The sequence below is a fragment of the Spermophilus citellus genome (assembly GCF_964194105.1).
Source record: "Spermophilus citellus genome assembly, chromosome: 10".
Classification (NCBI taxonomy): domain Eukaryota; kingdom Metazoa; phylum Chordata; class Mammalia; order Rodentia; family Sciuridae; genus Spermophilus; species Spermophilus citellus.
The window spans coordinates 57950647-57969716 of record NC_138197.1 but is presented as its reverse complement, the minus strand read 5'-3'; the positions used below and the strand labels follow the sequence as shown (position 1 = coordinate 57969716).

The 19070-nt window shown below is 37.5% G+C and overlaps 1 protein-coding gene across 2 annotated transcripts in view; it reads left to right on the top strand.

Moving 5' to 3' along the window:
- The window catches only part of PKP2 (plakophilin 2), a 71018-nt gene that overhangs the window by 15198 nt on the left and 36750 nt on the right, over nucleotides 1–19070 (top strand). For both annotated transcript variants that reach the window (XM_081310704.1, XM_081310705.1), the window contains exons 3-5: nucleotides 2–681; nucleotides 7906–8041; nucleotides 18357–18564. In XM_081310704.1, the coding sequence (XP_081166830.1) occupies nucleotides 2–681; nucleotides 7906–8041; nucleotides 18357–18564 (1024 nt within the window). The remainder of the gene's footprint in view (nucleotide 1; nucleotides 682–7905; nucleotides 8042–18356; nucleotides 18565–19070) is intronic.

The window sequence follows — 19070 nt, the reverse complement described above, 5'->3', positions numbered from 1 at the left end:
GGCTGGCACAACCGCCACTTACGGGGGTCGTTGGGGGCGAGGAACAGCACAGTACAGCTCCCAGAAGTCAGTGGAAGAAAGATCCTTGAGGCAGCCTCTGAGGAGATTGGAGATCTCTCCAGACAGCAGCCCTGAGAGGTTTCATTACGCTCACAGCGATTACCATTACAGCCACAGAACCCAGCCTGGGCACACACTGCGCCACCAAGACAGCAGGCGCTCCACCCTCCTCATGCCACCCAGATATGCCCGCTCGGAAATCGTGGGGTTCAACCATGCTGTGAGCAGACAGCGCCACTATGACACTTACCACAGACAACACCAGTATGGGTCTGTTAGTGACACCGTCTTTGACAGTGTCCCTGTCAACCCTTCGGTGCTCACCTACCCCAGGCCGGGGACCAGTCACAGTATGGGCAACCTCTTGGAGAAGGAAAACTACCTGAATTCAGGGCAGATGAGGCCTCTGGTGCCCCTGCAGCCCGTCACTCAGAACAGAGCTGCCAGGTCTTCCTGGCACCAGAGCTCCTTCCACAGCACCCGCACGCTGAGGGAAGCCGGGCCCAGTGTCACTGTGGACTCTGGTGGGAGAAGGACGCACATGACCGTGGGCCAGGTGGCAGCAGCAGGAAGTGGGAATGTGCTCATGGAGAGAAGCACTGTCGTCGACTCCCAGCTTGGGTGAGTCTTCTGAATCTACCACTCAGTCGGTGCCAGCACATTCTGTTCCCACAGCCCTGACAGTGTGAGCTGGCACTTCTAGGGCTGGAGAGAAAGGCGTACAGAGATAAGTGATTAAAATAATGACTTTTCGGGCAGCTGCCTAATTGACAGATCAGCCTGTTTACCTCAGGAACAGGGGCCAAGCTACCTGCTCACATGACAGCTTTGTGCAAAAATGTGATATTTAGCCCATCTGTTCCAGATTAGATGCTGGCTAAAGGGATCACTGCTCCTTGGCTATGTGAAAATCTGCTCTTATCAAGAGCAAACTCCAGCATAGACCAAAAAATGGATAATGTTATATGCATTTTTTTCCAATCAGTCCTGGAAATAAAGGAAAGAAAAGGCACAAATGCTTACTTCTGGTGCTGAGTGTGTGCCTCAAGTGCTATTTGCATGATTATTAATGTAAAAGGACTCTGAGAGCTAAGGAGAGGCAGTTGATTTCTAGATGTCTCTTTCTTTCCTTTGGTACTTGATACCTTTACTTTTGATTTCAGTACTATGGATTTGGAGGTTTGTTTTTTTGTTTTTGTTTTTTTTTTGCAAAACTAAATAATCAAAATATTGAATTTTCAAAGTCATTCCTTTACCTTTCCTATTTATGTTATGGTTTGACTAATTTGGATCTTAACCCTTATTTAAATTTAATGCTCAAGTACAAATTGGGTAAACTGAGGAAGTTACTAAAAGAATGTTTGTAAATGGATCAATGATGAAATCAGTAACTCCTAAAATAATGATTTGGAATCATTAAGGCAAAATATTATCTGATTGTTTGATTTTAAAATTGCTTATTGGTAGTCATTTCTTAAATGAAAATGTGTAGTGTACCTATTGATTAGGCAAGCTATGGTGATAAATTACTTTCAAAAGAGGTGTTAGGTGTTGAAGCAAGAAACACTTTTCATAAATCAAATGTTTGTATGAAACTTCTAACATTTCTGGTAGGAAGCAGATCTTTGTCAATATGAACAAATTTCTAGAGAAGGAAAAATACATCAGATAATTATTTATCGAGGAAAATACTGATAAGGACTTTTAAATGGTAATTTAGAATTTATTAAATGTCTACTACAGCCTAGGATTTGTGATAAGCACCATTTTTAGCAAAATCATTGTAACAATAGCAAAGCTATCATCCTACTTCTCAAACTCTGTGCCCTCAGACCTTCTAAACCAGCCCGCCACTTCTCAGACTCATCAACCCTCTGCAATATGGCTTCTGTCCCCACCACCTCACGGGAACATTCTCCTGACAAACGTTGCGGTGACTGCTTTTTAGCTACATCCTAAACAGACACGCATTCAGTCTTTTATATCACCGCGACACACTTCTGTAGCCTTCTTAATCTTCTAAAAGTGCTTCTTTTTTTCAGGCCCAAAGAAGTCATCTTCGGTAACCCTTCTCTCTGGGTCTTGGTGCTTTTCCCGGGAGGCCCTGGTATCTCACTGGTATCCTCCCGATTCCAAAAGTTTTTATCTTCAATCTTTTACCCTGTAGATCTTTATGTAGATTTAACAAATTCCTGGACATCCCCAATTCAGCATATCCTAAACTAAATTCGCTAGCTCCTCTAGGCCTTCTGTTCCTAGGCATTTCTTCCTACTGAGCTCTTTCAGCTACAAACCTGGAGGTCATTCTTATCATCTTTCTCCATAGTCATCTATCACCAAGCCATATTTTAACCTCTTTAATTGGTCTTACATTTTCATCATTTTCTCCATCTCCATTGCACAGGTCTCTCTGCCACTGGTCTTGCACAGAACGGTTGTCTAGGACAGTCAAAATGATCTTCTCACACCTGATTGTTTCTTTCCCTGGTTTACCACCTTTGCATAATTCCACTGAGTAGTCAAGCTTTTTAGCATGGCATGCAAAACCCAAGGTGTTTTCATCTCTGCTTCTCACTCCAGTCTCTTCTTTGTACTCTCTTCCACTCTTCATGACTACCGTCCTCAAACACACCCATGCTTAAACCACTTGCAACCTCCTGCTATTTTCCTTAATGTAAGATATTTGTGCATTCACTCTCATTTGATCTCTCTCTCTCTCTCTCCCTTCTTCCTCCTCCCCTCCCCCCACATCACCCTCCCCCACTTTCTTCCCCACTTCAGCCCTTCACATGCAGCTTTGTTTTTGTATGGCTGCTCATAATTCTGGATTTAACTGCAACATCACCATTTTCCTGGCCATTCCCTTCCCAATCTAGCTTATGTGCCCCAGATAGCAACATTGTGTGGATGTCTCTATCAGAGTAACTCTTGTGGTTATTCATTTACTCATCTGTTATCTCTCTAGACTTTGAGCTTCTTACCAATGGCTCATTCATCTTTATGTTCTCAGCACCCCTAAAACAGAGGCCATTCCATGATGGTTCTATACAGAAATTAAAAAGGGAAGGAAAAAATACAAACTCTTTACTTTTTGACATCTAGCACTTTTGTTGCTCAAATTCTTGTTTTAATGTCCAGGGTAATTCATTATAATATTTAATGATATTTCAAAGAATAGAAGGAACACTAGAGGTCAAGAAATTTAAAATAAAGGGTGGGGAGCTGGGCACAGTGGTACACACCTGTAATCCTAGTGACTTGGAATGCTGAGGCAGGAGGATCATGAGTTCAAATTGAGCCTTAGCAATTTAGCAAGTCCCAAGCAACTCAGTGAGACCCTGTCTCTAATAAAATATATACAAGGGCTGGGGATATGACTCAATGGTTAATCACCCATGGGTTCATCCCTGGTACAAAAAAAATAAATAAATAAAAAAGGGTGGGCTGGTATGTGGCTCAGTGGTAGAGCACTTGCCTATCTTGCGTAAAGCCATGAGTTAAAAGCCCCAGCACCCCTCCCCTGCCCCCAAATTTAAAGAGTAAGGAATGTTTTCCTGAGAGTCTCCAAGTTCTAGAGACCAAACCATAGATACTAACCCTTTTCTCTGATTTCTGAAGGGAAATTTTTGCTTTCTATGGAGATGAGAGGGAGCCAGAGATATTTTCTATTATGAAGAAAAATGATGATTGAGGCAGAGTCTGGCCTGCCTTTCTTGTGCTTCTGGTGTGCTCCCTCTCCTATCAGTTCCCCAGGCTGCACCCTGAGGCACTCTGGGCTGTCCTTGCCTGCACTGTCTCACCTTTCAAACTATTCAGTTCCATTAAAAAAAAAATTCTTTTTTATTCTTACCCAAATTCTTATATGTAAAGGAGCATTCTTTCATACATGTGGAACATTCCTATGAAGTAGCTAGATTCAATCATAAACCTACCTAATGACATAAGGTAGCAAACCATGGATTCGTCATTCCAAAAGAATGGCCGATCAGTTACTAATATGGCTGAAAACTGAGACCTGAGTAAAACTGAGATAGTCATCACTTGTTCTAAATCAGACCAATGAGAAAGGTTTAAAAGAATCACCAAGTAGAAAGTTCCAGATGAATTTTTCTAAGCATATGATTTCTGAACCTCTTGGATTCATAACAACTGTTAGGTTCTTCCAGTTTGCCCAGCATTTCCCTCAGCATCATAAATATAAAAATTGAGTGGTTTATATGAAGGTCTAGGGAAAAGAAAGTAGGGCATGTCATAAGTGCAAGGCCGTGAGGTACATGCTGGTGCCTGCAGGGCTTCAGAGTACAACAGAGCAGTGCGCTCTGTTGAGGAGACTAGGAGAGAGCAGGGAGCTCCAGTAGGATCACCAGCAAGTTTGTGACCTAGAGCAAGTTAAAGCAGAAAACAGGTCACATGGACTCTCCTCTGCATCCTCTGAATCACTAGTTGCTTTAGTTCTTTGATTTTTCAGGTCTCTTCCAACTGCATCATTGTTTACATTTCCATTTTAATAACCCAGTTTAAGGCTTCATCATCCCAGCTAAGACTCTTGCAGGGCCCTTAAAAGGGTCTCTTTGTTTCTATAAACACATGTCCACATGTCTCCTCCAGAATTATCTTTCCAAAGCAGCACCTTCATCACTCTTTTGGAGGTAGGAGAATTCACATTTTACAAAGTATCAAGCAACAACACTTCAGTGAGCTATCCATTCTTTTTGTTGTTTGTTACTGGGGATTAAACTCAGGGGCACTTTACCACTGAACCACATCCCCAACTCATTTTCTTTTTTATTTTGATACAGGGTCTCACTAAGTTGCTAAGAGCCTTGCTAATTGTTAAGGCTTGCCTCAAACTTGCAATCCTGCTGCTTCAGCCTCCTGAGCCACTGGGATTACAAGTAATGCACCACCACACCCAGCACTAGCTGTCCATTCCTTAGCTGATATTTGCTCGACCTTCAGAAAATATAGCCATCTTCTGATGTCAGAAGATCCAGTCTAGGACAGGGCTTTGTTATTAGCAGAAGTCCTGGTTACTGGGAGATGGTACTCACACACACAAAAAAAAATTACTCTTTTTTTCCCCCCTGTGACATCTCACATTTGAGCCAGTGGTATTTCACATACCTTTTTACATGTTTTTACTTATACTGACCTCATCTTAAATTTTCTTTTGTTGTTTTGTTTTGTTTTTGTTTTTGTGGTGCTGAGGATTGACCCCAGTGCTAGACAAGTATCCTACTTCTAACCTACACCTCCGCCCCTTTATTCTGATATCGTGTTAACATTTGAACTAAAGCTGTTGAAAAGACTCATCTACAGTCTGGTAGTTCAGGGGACATGGGGCCAGAGAATAACTGCTGTTCCTGATCCCCACCTGCCACCCCAACCTCATCTTCTAAGCCACATTTCTGCTGGCTTCAAGAAGTATTCTTTAGTGAATGGGAAGGAATAAAGAAAGGAAAGTAGAAAAGGAAGGAAAGAAGAAAGGAGGAAGAGAGAAAGAAATGTAGTGGAGGAATGCTGCAGGAGAAGAAAGGAACAGCTCCAGCGGGTAGAGGCACAGAAAAGATTTTACCAAAGTGATGATATCTCATTCCAGTCTTGAGTAATGGATAACAATGAAATAGAAGCATGCGCTTCCTAGAAAAATTAAAGAAGGCACCTTGTGAAGAAGGTTGCATTGTTTAGAGAAAGATGAAAAGTCTGGTGTGATTGAGGGTGGGGTAGGAGATCAAAGGAGGAGTAAGAAAGAGGGAAGAGATGCAGGAAATGGAGCCAGACTGGGCTCAGAATGTGTGCCTTTCACAGAGTTGGACTTTATGGACAATAATAACACAGAAAATTGACACACCAGTAGCTGTAGAAAAACCTTACTGAGTAAGCCTTCATTTAGTTAGGAATTGTTTTTAGTGACAAAGTGAACTGGCATGGGGTCAACTGGGAATGAATGTGGAGCTTCTTCATGAATTATGTTCAGGAATATAAAGGATTAGAGTAATGGAATTATTTGTGGGGGTTGAAGATGGGAGAATCAAACTTTCCTTGGATCCTTTATGGCTTTATAAGATTGATTAATGGCTGAATCTTAAAAAAAAAAAAAAAAAAAGGCTGTATTAAACAGAAGGCTATTCTCACGGTATGAAGGATCTTTCATTAGGTAAACACCTGGAATCCTGGATGATAAATACTTGCGGTTACCATTGAGATTGAGACTTTTAGAGTTATGATTTCTCTGAAAAGCCATTCAAGTCCACAAAGTATTTCCATTTCTTTTAAAACGTGTGTTTATTTTAAATAAAAATGATTTAACTTCTAGTTTTGCATAATAGCCTGCATTCTTTTTACCAATTAAAATTAACTCCTGAGGCACAACATTCTCAAATATGACATCATTATATAATTCTCAGTATAGATGCCAGAAATGTTCCACTTTTAATACCCTTCTGCTCATGAGGTAACACTTCTGTGTTCGAACATGTGTGTCAGGAGCAGCAGGTTTACTTTTCAGTCATGAAGCCCATTACTTCTTTCCCCCTCAAGCACACCATACCCACCCCACAAAAATACACCATTCACAACACTGTACCCACTCACTTCTGTGCATGTGGGTAGGTATTAGTGGGTTAGCCTAATGGCAAAGAGAATTTACTCAGGGTGTTTGCTTGTCAGCAGAGAGTGGAAAGCACCCTCTCCAGGTTTCTTTGGTGTCCTCATTACCTAACATCCAAGCTGATAATAGACTAAGCTAGTCACCCTCCAGGCAGAAATAAAAAGGGAGAAAAAACATAATGCTATGAGGCTTTTGGGAGTTATGATTTTATAAGTAGCAATTTTAGGTGTCCTCTCTCAGTGAGTTTCTCTGTGTCAAACTACTTTAGGCTTCATCATTATTGGCAACTAGTAAAGGACAAAAGTAAGCCACTGGGACAGGCACAAACTGAATGTCATTTCAGTGGCAAATGGTAACAGAATGAATATTTTTTTTAAGAAAAAAAGGTATCTATCATTGCATTTAATGATTACCTTTCTTGATGTATTCTGTCACACCAGCACGACTTATTTTAACAAAATAAAACCCAGTGTGTTTGTTTTGGTTTGGTTTGAGTTTTGGTTTTGGTTTATTTTGGTTTTTGGTTTTGGGGGGGGGTGTTTTGGCTGTACTGGGGATTGAACCCAGGATGCTCTACAACTGTGCTGCATTGCCAACCTTTTTTACCTTTTATTTAGAGACAGGGTCTTGCTAAGTTGCCCAGTCTGACCCCCAACTTGTGATCCTCCTGCCTTGGCCTCCCGAGTTACTGGGATTACAGGCATGTACCATCATACCCAGCCAGAACTCCATTTTTCAGGCTTCCACTGTTTCCATACTATTATATGCATTTTAGAAATGCTTCTATTTCTAATTTATTTTGGGGTGAAATAACAGATTCTGAGCAGTTTGAGAAAGGAGATGTTTCTACCCGTAGGTGTGCCATTACCAGAATAGAAATAATTTTTATTTCTTTGAACAAATTTCTTTTAGATTCCATCTAAACAGTCTTAACTGGGTCATTAAAGTCACTTTTCAGGTATAATTTTCATACTATATATACTTAAAAGTGCCATTTCTTTGGTACATGTTATGAATCTCTTCAACAACATCTTTAGAGGCCAGTCTTAGTGGAGCGTAAGACTTCTGCCATTTGCATCCAATCTCAGGTGCTGATTTTTCTTTGTATGAAGGAAAGTCAAGGCTCAGATAGTTTAGGTGTTTCACAATATTCCCTGAATGCTCTCTGGAGGATCAGATTGGTAGGCAGGAGGGAGCCATTTAGAGCCTGGCTGAATCTGTGACTGTTTGTCTAGGAATGCAGACGTGGAGATGACCCTGGAACGAGCAGTAAGTATGCTTGATGCAGACCACACGCCGCCAGCCAGGATTTCTGCTGCAGCTACTTTCATACAGCATGAGTGCTTCCAGAAAGCTGAAGCACGGAAAAGGGTGCGTATCTTCGCAAGTTCTTTGCAAAACCAGCCCACCACCACATCTGTTATGATGACCCTGAATATCAAATATGGGTCATTATTTACATTTTTAAAAATTGTCACTGAGGTTTTTTTTTTAATTTAAAAGGAAATATAGACTTATTACACACAATCCTTCTTGCAATTCAGAATCTTAGAAAGGAAGTCCCCCTACACAAGCCCTTCCCTTGGTCTGCGTGCCCAACCTCCCCATTTAGAACTGACCCCAGAGGCAATTGTTATTGACCAATGTATGTACTTTCAGATTTTTCAGAGAAAGAATGTATTCATTTTATGATATTGTTTTCTAGACTTAAAAAACATATTAATACAAGTAGTATTTTGCAACTTTTTCATTAAGTTGTCTCATTAACATACTATAATAATTGATGAATAGTTTGTACATTTATTCTTTAACATTTCCAGAAATGTTATCATAGGACTGATCTCCAGAGTTGGAATCAATAGGTCATTATATATTTGTTTTGGAGGAGGAGGGTCATACCTTTTTTGATTGAAAACAAAATTACACTGTATCTTAGAAGTCTTCAATATATGTTAGCCTTATCTCATTCTTTAAAACTGCTACATTGATTTCTGTTGTCTAAATGTACCAGCTTTTTTGGTTTCGTTTTTAACAGCTTTATTGAGATGCAGTTTAACAACATTTTGACATGTTTTTGCATTGTGAAGTGATTGTCATAATCAAGATCATGAACATATCCATTACCTCCAATATTTTCTTATATTTGTATGTAACCTGCATGTTCCATCCCTCTCCAATCAATTTCCACCTCTCTCAAGACAACCCCCCATACTATAGAGTGAATTTTCTAGAATTTGGTGTAAGTGGAATTATACAGCATGCATGCTCTTTTTCTGCATTATTTTACTTAGCTCAAGTGTTTTAAATTCATTCATGTGGTGTGTATCAAAAGTCTTGGCTATTAAAAAAAACTGCTTTGAACATATGTATAGATCTTGATATAGACATATGCTTTCATTTCTCTTCATTGAATACCCAGGAGTAGGATCCCTGGATGATACAGTAGTGTATGTTTGACTTTTTAAGAAACTGCCCAATTATTTTATTATTTTAAATGAATTTTTATGATTTTATTTAAATTTATAATGGTATTTCACTGTGGTTTTAATATGCATTTCCCTAATCATTAGTGAAATTGAACATCTTTTCATGAGCTTACATAATTTTGTTTTGATATTGGTCTATAGTTTTTGGGAGTTAGTTTTTGTGTGTATTATGAGATTTAAACTGAAGTTTCTTTTTTGGCACATTCAATTTTTCAGGTGTTGTTTATTAAAAAGGCTTTCCTCTCACTAATAAATTGTCTTTCTACTTTTCTTGAGGAGAAATTGATCACATAGGTGAATGTATTTTTGGTGTGTGTTCTCTTCCACTGATCTATTTGTTCATATTTATTCAAATGCCATACTATTCACACATCCCCCATATTGAATTTTGAATCCCAGGGTGCTCTATCACTGAACTATATCCCCAGCACTTTTTATTTAATTTTAAGTCAGGGCCTTGTTAAGTTGTCCAGGCTAGTCTCAAACTTGTGCTCCTTTTGCCTCAGCCTCCTGATTTACTGTGAACTACATGGTCTTGATTACTATAATTTTATAGTAAGTCTTAAAATTAAGTAATATTAGTTTTCCAACTTTGCTCTCTTTCAGAGTTGTGTTGGCTATTCTAAGTCTTTGCAGTTATATTTGAATTTTCTAATCAGTTTGTCAATTTCTTTAAAAAAACAAAAACAAAAAAAACCTACTGGGATTTTGAGAATGCATTGAATCCAGAGACAGATCTGGGAAGAGTTGACATCTTAACAATGTTGAGTTTTCATATAGAACACAATATATCTCACCATTTATTGAAGTCTTCCCAAATTTCTCTCAGCAATGTTATATAGTTTTTACTCTAGAGGTCTTTCATATTTTTTTAAGATTTATCCTTAAGTTTACCATACTTCCAGATGCTTTCATAAATTATATTTTTACTAAAATTTTTGATTGTTCATTGCTAGTATATAAAATTGATATTTGTATATGTTGATCTTGTAGCTTAAGATATTTCTACATTCAGTTATTAGCTCTGGTAGCATTTTTTAAGATTCCATCAGATTTTCTACATAGAAGATAATGCCATTTACAAGTATAGTTTCATTTCAATTTGGATGCTTTGTATTTCTTTCTTTTTTTTTTCTTCTTCCTTTTGTTTTCTTTGTTTCAGTACTAGAAACTGAAGCCAGGATCTCATATATGCTAGGCAAGGAAGTGCTCTACTAGCCCTTTTTATTTTATTGTGAGATAGGGTCTCAATAAATTGTCCAGGTTAGCCTTAAACTTGTAATCCTCCTGCCTCATCCTCTCAAATAGCTGGCATTACAGGTGTGCACCATTGTGTTCAGTTTTTTTTGCTTGCTAAAACCTCCCCTACAATCTTGAAAGGAAGTCTGAGAGTAGGTATTCATCCTGTTCCTGATCAGTCTTTCTTTATAAAGTATACGACTACCTGTTGTTTTTTCATGGGTGACCACATAAAGTTGAAGAACTTCCTATCTATTTCTGTCTTAATGAAGTTTTTCTTTCTTTTCTTTTTTTGGTACCAATAATGATTATTGGATTTTGCATTTTATGTATCTATTGAAATATTTCTGGGTTTTTTTTCATTTTACTTTTGCTATTATGATAAATTACCTTGATTGATTTTAAAATGTATTCCATTCCTGAGATAAATCACACTTGGCTATGGCATACTGTCATTTTTTTATATTTTTAGTTAGACTTGATAAAATTTTAAGAGTTTTTACATGTGTATTTAAAAGATAAGATGTCATTTTCCTTTTTTTTTTTGTCTAATTGAATGAATTAGAAAATATTCAATCTTTTTCAATTTTCCAATAGTTTCTTAACTACAAATTCAGTTTATTTAATTGACATGGGGTAATTTGGGCTATTTCTTCTTCAGTGAGCTTTGTTGTGTCTTTTCAGGGATTTTTCCATTTCCTGTAAGTTGTTCTAGTTCTTTGTGTAGATGCCATTTGTTACTTTCCCTTTTAAATGTCAGTGCTTAAAAGATATTTGTTTTAACTGTCATCTCACTTGCATTGTTTCAGACAGAAATCACTTGTCATCCTTATCTTTGTTCCTCTCTAGAGTATGTCTTCCCACACCCCTCCACCCCCCCCATCCCTTGTTGCTTTTAAGATTTTCTCTTAACACTGTTGTTAAACATATTGGTTATAATGTGCCTTGGTGTAGTTTTCCTTATATTTCTTGTGTAGGGGGAGTTCACTGAGCTCTTAGATTTGTGGATTTCTACTTTTCATCAATTTTGGAACCTTTTCAGCCATTAGCTTTTCACATTTGTTTATCTGCTTCTGTTCCTCCTTTGGGAACTATAATTACATAAATTACATATATGTTAACTGCTTAGAGTTGTCCCATAGCTCATACATCAACAGCCTATTCTTTTTCTTCTTTAGTCTTTTATTTTTTCTTTGCTTCCTTTTGAATAAGTTCAAAAATTATTCTTTAAATTTACCAACCTTTTCTTCTACAGTGTTTAATATACCATTAGTATTCAGAGTATTTTTATTTCATAAATTGTACTTTTTATCTGAGAAACGAAATCTCCTTAAATATTTTTTACACCTTTTATGGCCCTACTTATCCTTTTTATGTCCCACCTTTGCTCAAGTTTTCTGGACATATAGAAGAAGTTAAAATTGCTACTTTAATGTTCTTGTCTGCTAATTCTGTGTTCAGGGGCACTTAACTACTGAGCCACATTCCCAGCCCCTTTTTTTATGCTTTTTATTTTGAGACATGATATCACCAAGTTGCTGAGGCTGCCTTTGAACTTGTGATCCTTCTGCTTCAGCCTCCTGAATAGTTGGAATTACAGTCTGCACCACTATGATCAGCACTGGCAATTTTTAGACTGGCATCATGAATTTTATCTTGTTGGGTACTGGTTAATTTTATATTTTCATAAATACATAATCTTGAACTTTTTTCTGGGATGCAGTCAAGTTACTTGGAAATAGTTTGGATTTTTCAAATTTTGCTCTTAAGATTTAGGGGGGACCAAATCAGCATTCCTCTGTAGATAATTGATCCTACCTCTAAAGCAAGACACTTTGAGAACTCTTCCTATTATATCATGAATTTTGAGGCTCTCATGGCTGGCTGGTAAGAAAAATCACTGTTCCTGGTCCTGTATGAACATGGTAGCTATTCCTTTAAATCATTTGATGTGATTATTTCCCTGGCCTCAACCAGTTTTCTTTACACACATGCATAATTAATACTCTACTGAATGCTGGAGGGGAACCCTTTGCTGATTTCAGGAATTCTCTTTCTCTGCATCTCTTTTTCTGTTGATACTTGTGTTAGTCAGCTTTTCATTGTTGTGACCAAAATACTGAACAAGAATACCTTAAAGGAGGAAACATTTATAGCTCAAGGTTTCAGAGGTCTCAAATCATGGTCAGCCAGCTCCACTGTTCTGGACTTGAGGTGAGACAGAACATCATGGTGGAAGGATGTGGAGGAGGACAGCTTCTCAGTTCATAGCAGGCGATGGGGCCAGGAATGGACCCTTCCCAGGTCTGTCCCCAATGACTTACTTAACTTGCTCCACGTAGGTTCCACCTCCCAGCAGTTCATTCAGCTATCAATGGATTGATATTAGCTTCCAGTGGATTGGGATTCTAGACACTAGTGGTTGAGCATAGACTTTCAGGAATCAATCAGAGCTAGATTTGAATCCCAGTACTCTTATTACATGGGTGACCTTGGGCGAGATATTCTACCTACCCAAGCTCCAACTTTCCTCCTTATAAAGTGGGAAATTATAGTTTCACTACAGAGAGTTGTTATAAGACCACAATTAGATGGTGCTATATTGCTTACCTAAAATAATTCAGAGCCTCTTACAAGTTGAGTATCTCTCATCCAAAATGCTTGGGACCAGAATTGTTTTGGACTTGGGATTTTTTTCAGATCTCGGAATTTTTGCACATACATAATGTGATTCCTTGGGGGCAGGATCAAAATCTAAGCACAAAATTCATTTATTTTTAAAATACAACTTATAAATGAAGCTTGAAGATAATTTTATACAATATTTTTAATTTGTGCATGAAACAGAGCTTTATGGTGTAGAATTTTCCACTTGTGGCATCATTTTAGATTTTCAGATTAGGGATGTATTTTTTCTGATAATGAACAGTAGTTTACTTAGATAGTTTGATACCAAAACTTGAACAGACTTTCAAAAAAAAAGGTTGTTGGTTTTTTTTTTCTTCCCTTTTGTTTTTTTCCCTTTTGTTCAAGTTCTCTAATACTATTTGTAAAAATATCTTTAATCCAATACCCACCTTTTACTCCCTACTCAGCTCTACTATTCTGATCCCTGTCACCATCATCTGTTAATCCAGTGGCCTCCTAACTAATATCCCTACTTCCATTCTTACCTACTCCCAATCCAGTCTCCTTTTAGGGAGATCTTTCCAATGAATGCCGATCTTGCCTGCTGGATTAAAGATAAATCCTTTAATTTAATCTGCAAAACCCTTTTTTAAATGGTCCTTTTCCATGTTTATTTCAAATCTTATCACTGAAGTAGTGACCACTATAAATGTTTTGCAAAATCTTACAAAACTAATTTAAGTTCATTATAAGAAATTTGAGAATTAAAAAAGAAAAAAAAATACCCTTAATCCTACCATTGTTATTTTAGGGTTTTTCCTCTGATATTAAACACGTAAACTTACATATCTGCAACCAAGTTGGATATGTAGCTTGTTTTGTCGGGATTTTAAAATTTTTTAAGTATGCACAGATATACCCTTAAAAAAATAGCAGATTCCATTCATGATTTATGCCTTTGATCACTTCTCCCAAATCCCCTAATCCTGTTTTTCTCTATGCCTGTGTTTATGAGTGGAAATGCAGATATATTTTATATTTATACCTTTGAAAAGTGTATCATAAGCATTTTCTCGTAACACTAATAATATTTTTTAAACATTAGCTTAATGGTGGCATTTTAATGGTAATAGTAGTAACTACTAAGTGTGAAGTAACTACTGTGTGCCTAGCACATGATGATTAACCTTACACAATTCCATTTGACTGATGGGGAAAATGTATGACTAATAAAATGTCTGTCAGTTCAAACACTGCTCTGCCTCTCCCATGAATATCTCAACATGTGGATATGTGACAGTCACCAACTGCTTCTCCTCCACTGTTGGCTTTCTATGGTTCCTTATTTTTCATTATTATAAATACTGCAGTTACTATTTTTATATATTAGTATGTGTCTGCATTTCACACTATTTCCTAATGAAGGTTACCAGAAGCAAATATTTTTAAAGTTTTGACACATGTTGCCAATTACCTTCCTGAAAGGTTAGACCGATTTATAGGGAGTGATTAATTCTAATGGGAAGGAAAGAAGAAGGGAGTGACATTTCACAAAGAAGGTGACATTTGAGCTGGATCATGCAGGATGAGCAGGGCTTCGCCAGAATAGAAAATTGGGCAGAACATTCCAGACAGGGAAGGACGTGAGAGCAAAGACTGTGCGGTACCGCAGCCTTTTTCTCCAAAGTCAGGTGTTTCCCATGCTGCTCTTTTTTCACCTGAAATCCCCATCATTTACTTATTTGAGTGTATGTGCCGGAGGTGGGGGGTGAGGGTTAACCATAGATTGGATCTAGGGATGCTCTATCTATTACTGAGCCTCACCCCTGTTTATTTTTTATTTTGAGATAAGTTCTCACTAAGTTTCCCAGACTGGCCTTGCTTTATGATCTTCCTGCTTCAGCCTCCAAAGTAGCTAGGATTACAGGTGTGCACCACCACTCCTGGCTCCTTTACTTATTTTATAGTTAGCAGGGAAGAATGTTAACAGAAAGCCAAAGAGAAAGATAAAATTCTAATATGATTCTGCCCGTTCATAAATTTAGAAACCATTTCAAATGAAAGCTTTTTTGAAGTTCTGAGACTTTATGCTAGTGATTTCTTTTTTTCTCTCCTCAAAAGAAGAAAAAGTCCCCTGAGGATTCAATATGACAAGGAAACTCATCAAACATTTCTGGTCTCAACTGCCTCCCTGAGTTTTAAGGGACAAAAGCAGCACATTTGATTTTGATCCTAATCTATACATGATTCATCATCTACCATCCTCTAGTTAAATGCCCAAGGGAAGAGTTCTCACTTCTTGCATTTCATCAGATTTATATCCATTTGTTTGATAAAGTGGATAAAAGAAACCAAAGCCTATTTTTAAACCTGGGTTAAGTTCCAGACACTAGGGAGTCAAATTCTACAGTAGGTAGAACAGTAGCCGGATTTCAGCCTTTATCTGCACACTGTCATGTCTGCAGTACCCTCTTTCCGGACTGGAGCAAGTGCTGAAAGCCAAGGGGATATAGGTGACCGGTGAGAGCCAGAGAGGCTTCCTCATTCCACTTCTCACTAATCCTATCATAACAGCTTGAAATGCAATATGGCCAGTGAGCCATTTCACATCATATTTTGAAGAAGGCAACTTATAAATTATAAATTAAGTTAATAAAATATTTCTAAAGCTGCCAAAGTACCTCAGGATAAACAGCATTTTCTTTTTGCTTCTGATGTATCTGCTGCTGCTGTGAAGATTTGGCTTAGCTAGCCATTTGTGAAGTTCATGAAGTATGAATTTTGCTACCTTGAAACTTAACTATAAAATAAAAATTTAGAACATTAGAGAAACGTGAGAACTATAAGTTGTCTTAAATAAATTGTGCTCTTTTTTTTTTGCTCTTAAGGAAGTATAATAATGGAAATAGAGGAAGCAAACAAGTAGATGTGGATCTTTTGCACCAGTTCGAATGGGTACCTAAGAAATCTTTATTATTGGCATTGATGTATGAATATATTAGAATGGCTTTAGTTATAGCCAAACAGAATTGCTCTGGCTGACTTCCCATCTGTCTCTTATTGTTCAAGTATAAGAAAGCCAATAAGTGAAAGTGTTACTGCTCATTAATACCAGTGAAGCCTTAAGGGTATCAAAAAGTACTTTGCTCTGTATTGATACATCCCATGATATCCTAGTGACATATACAACAGTTATGTTTTTATGTGTCCTATTTTAAAAAGAGCACTTTCCTTTTAAGGTTTGTTTTATTTTATTTTGTTTTGTTTTTGGTACTAGGGATTGAACCCAGGAGCGCCCAACTCCTGAGCCACATCACCAGCCCTTTTTTGTGTTTTTATTTAGAGACAGGGTCTCACTAAGTTGCTTAGGGCCTTGCTAAATTGCTGAGTCTGGCTTCAAACCTGTGATCCTCCTGCCTTAGCCACTGGGATTACAGGTGTGTGCCACCATGCCTGGCCCTCTTAAAGGTCTTATAAGCTCTTAATTAGTTAATGTCTATAGAACTTTTTAAGACTATGGTGACACCTCTTATTGAAAGATACAAGAAGAGGAAGAGTTGTTATTTTTGCTTTATTGTTATTGTACTTATTACTTTTATTATTATTATTATTTAGATTGTTTTACAACCTGGACTTTCATTCATCCCTTCCTTGTAGTCTTTTCCCAGTGCTAACAAAGGAAAATGTAAGATTGGTAGATTGTGTCATAAATACTATCTCTACTATTAATAAGAGAGGGTGGCTGGAATTTGATATAGAATACATGCAAATGTGCCTTTAAACCAGGTGTGCCACTCCCACACCCCTACACACACACACACACACATATACACACACACAGGGCAGACTGCTGGCAGTTAGGATACCTTTCATACCTAACTAACCTCATTTGAAAGAAAAATTCATCCCTATTCATAAACTTGCTACCTGAAATTTTTGCATTAAGATGGTCATAATGACTGAGATCTGTACCCAAGTCTCTTACCAACTTAAAAGTTTTCAAATTGGATGCAAATGGAAGCCTTTAAGAGGGAAAGCCATCAGACTACAACTTAACATTTCTTTGTACCAATCCACATTTCCCTTTTCATTTGATGATATTTGCAGCCTAAAACACCAAACTGATTTACTCAAATTGATATTATTTGACCTTTTCTAAGCAGCCATAGTAGCTTCTGAATCTAAACCATGTGTTTTTTTCTTTTTCATTGCTAGTTGTGGCATTTTCTCCAATAGACAATGTGTTCTTTCCTATGTATTTGGATATGTGTGTGTATGTATGTAAGTATATGTATATATGTATATGTATATATGTAATATATGTGTGTGTGCATATATATAATATAATATATATGTAACATATATAACATATATATATTTTTTTTTTCGTTGCACTGGGAATTGAACTTAGGGACACTTTTTCTGCTCAGCTATATCCTCAACCCTTTTTATTTTTTATTTTGAGAGATGGTCAATAGATTGTTTAGGGTCTCACTAAGTTTCTAAGTCTGACCTCAAACTTGACTTTGACTCAGCCTCCCAAGTCACTAGGATTACAGGCATGCACTACTGTGCTGGACTAAAAGAAATATTTTTTAAATAGTACATCAAAAAGCATAAAATTAGGGGCTGGGGTTATAGCTCAGTGGTTGAGCACTTGCCTTGCCTGCATGAGGCACTGGGTTCAATCCTCAGCACCACACAAAAACATAAATAAATAAAATAAAATAAAGATATTGTGTCCATCTACAACTAAAAAAATTTTGGAAAAAAAAGCATAAAATTATTTACTTACACTAAAATTCTTGCAAAACTTATGTAAACCTATTTTAAATACTCAAAATAATTGATCATAAAAATAACTTGGATTTGGAGTTAGGTTGCATTACTATTAATATTGCCATGATAAATGAATTTTTACTTCTACTATTGATGAAGGTGATTCATTTCATTATTGATGGTAAAGTTTTGTCCTGTAAAAAGTACTCATGTAATTTGGTGTTCTTCTCTAAAGTTTCTCTTATTCCCCTGATCCCTAGTTGTCTTCTTTTTTTTATTATGGCCCAGGCTTTTATCACTTAACTTCTGTTACCTACTTAAATAACTCTGTCCACCCTCTATCATTTAACCTTCCCCCTTCAAGCTCCTGATGACAGATACTGCTTTGCAGCAGGGGTGTATTATATAGTGTGAGTCCCAAGTTGCACTATGTACAGTTATTGACTGATAAGTATTGCAGTTAACATAGTGAACTTCATCTGTTCATAAGGCATGAAATCCATTACTACCACATCAAAATTAATGTTAGGAATATGCACCCACTTCTTCCCCAGGTTAATCAGCTTCGTGGCATCCCCAAGCTTCTACAGCTACTCAAAGTCCAGAATGAAGATGTACAGCGAGCCGTGTGCGGGGCCTTGAGAAACTTGGTATTTGAGGACAATGACAACAAATTGGAGGTTGCTGAACTCAATGGGGTACCTCGGCTGCTCCAGGTGCTGAAGCAAACCAGAGACTTGGAGACTAAAAAGCAAATAACAGGTAGTGCTTACTGAACATTACATAGCATAGCAGTCAGCCCAGCCAGATATGTTATGTCATGTGTTATTCTTAAGTTTCCTGGAACAGTTGATTGATGAGCTCATTGTTATCCAAGAGATGCCTTTAAAGGAACATTGTTACCTGCTGGCTTAGTGCCCAGACTCAAACCATATCTGAACTCTTTTTTTCTAAAGAGGAAAATATTCTGAAGCCTTTGCTTAATATTTTTCATTAGAAACCCTTTGCACCTTTGACAAAAGTCTTGAAAACAACTTCTTGACAAGAGTCACTACATGAAAATTCTGCATAAATTCACTAACAGCCAGATTTGTAGTTTGAGAATGTGTGGGGTTTCAAAGTTGTCCATGTTTCCAAAACATTCTTCAGGAAACTAACAAGAACCCCACACAATTATTTTTTATTATTTGCCAGTCAGCCAGCTTGCTGGACCTGTACAAGGAAGGTGAAAAGGACAAATAGTTTTCCAATGTAGAGGGTATCAATTT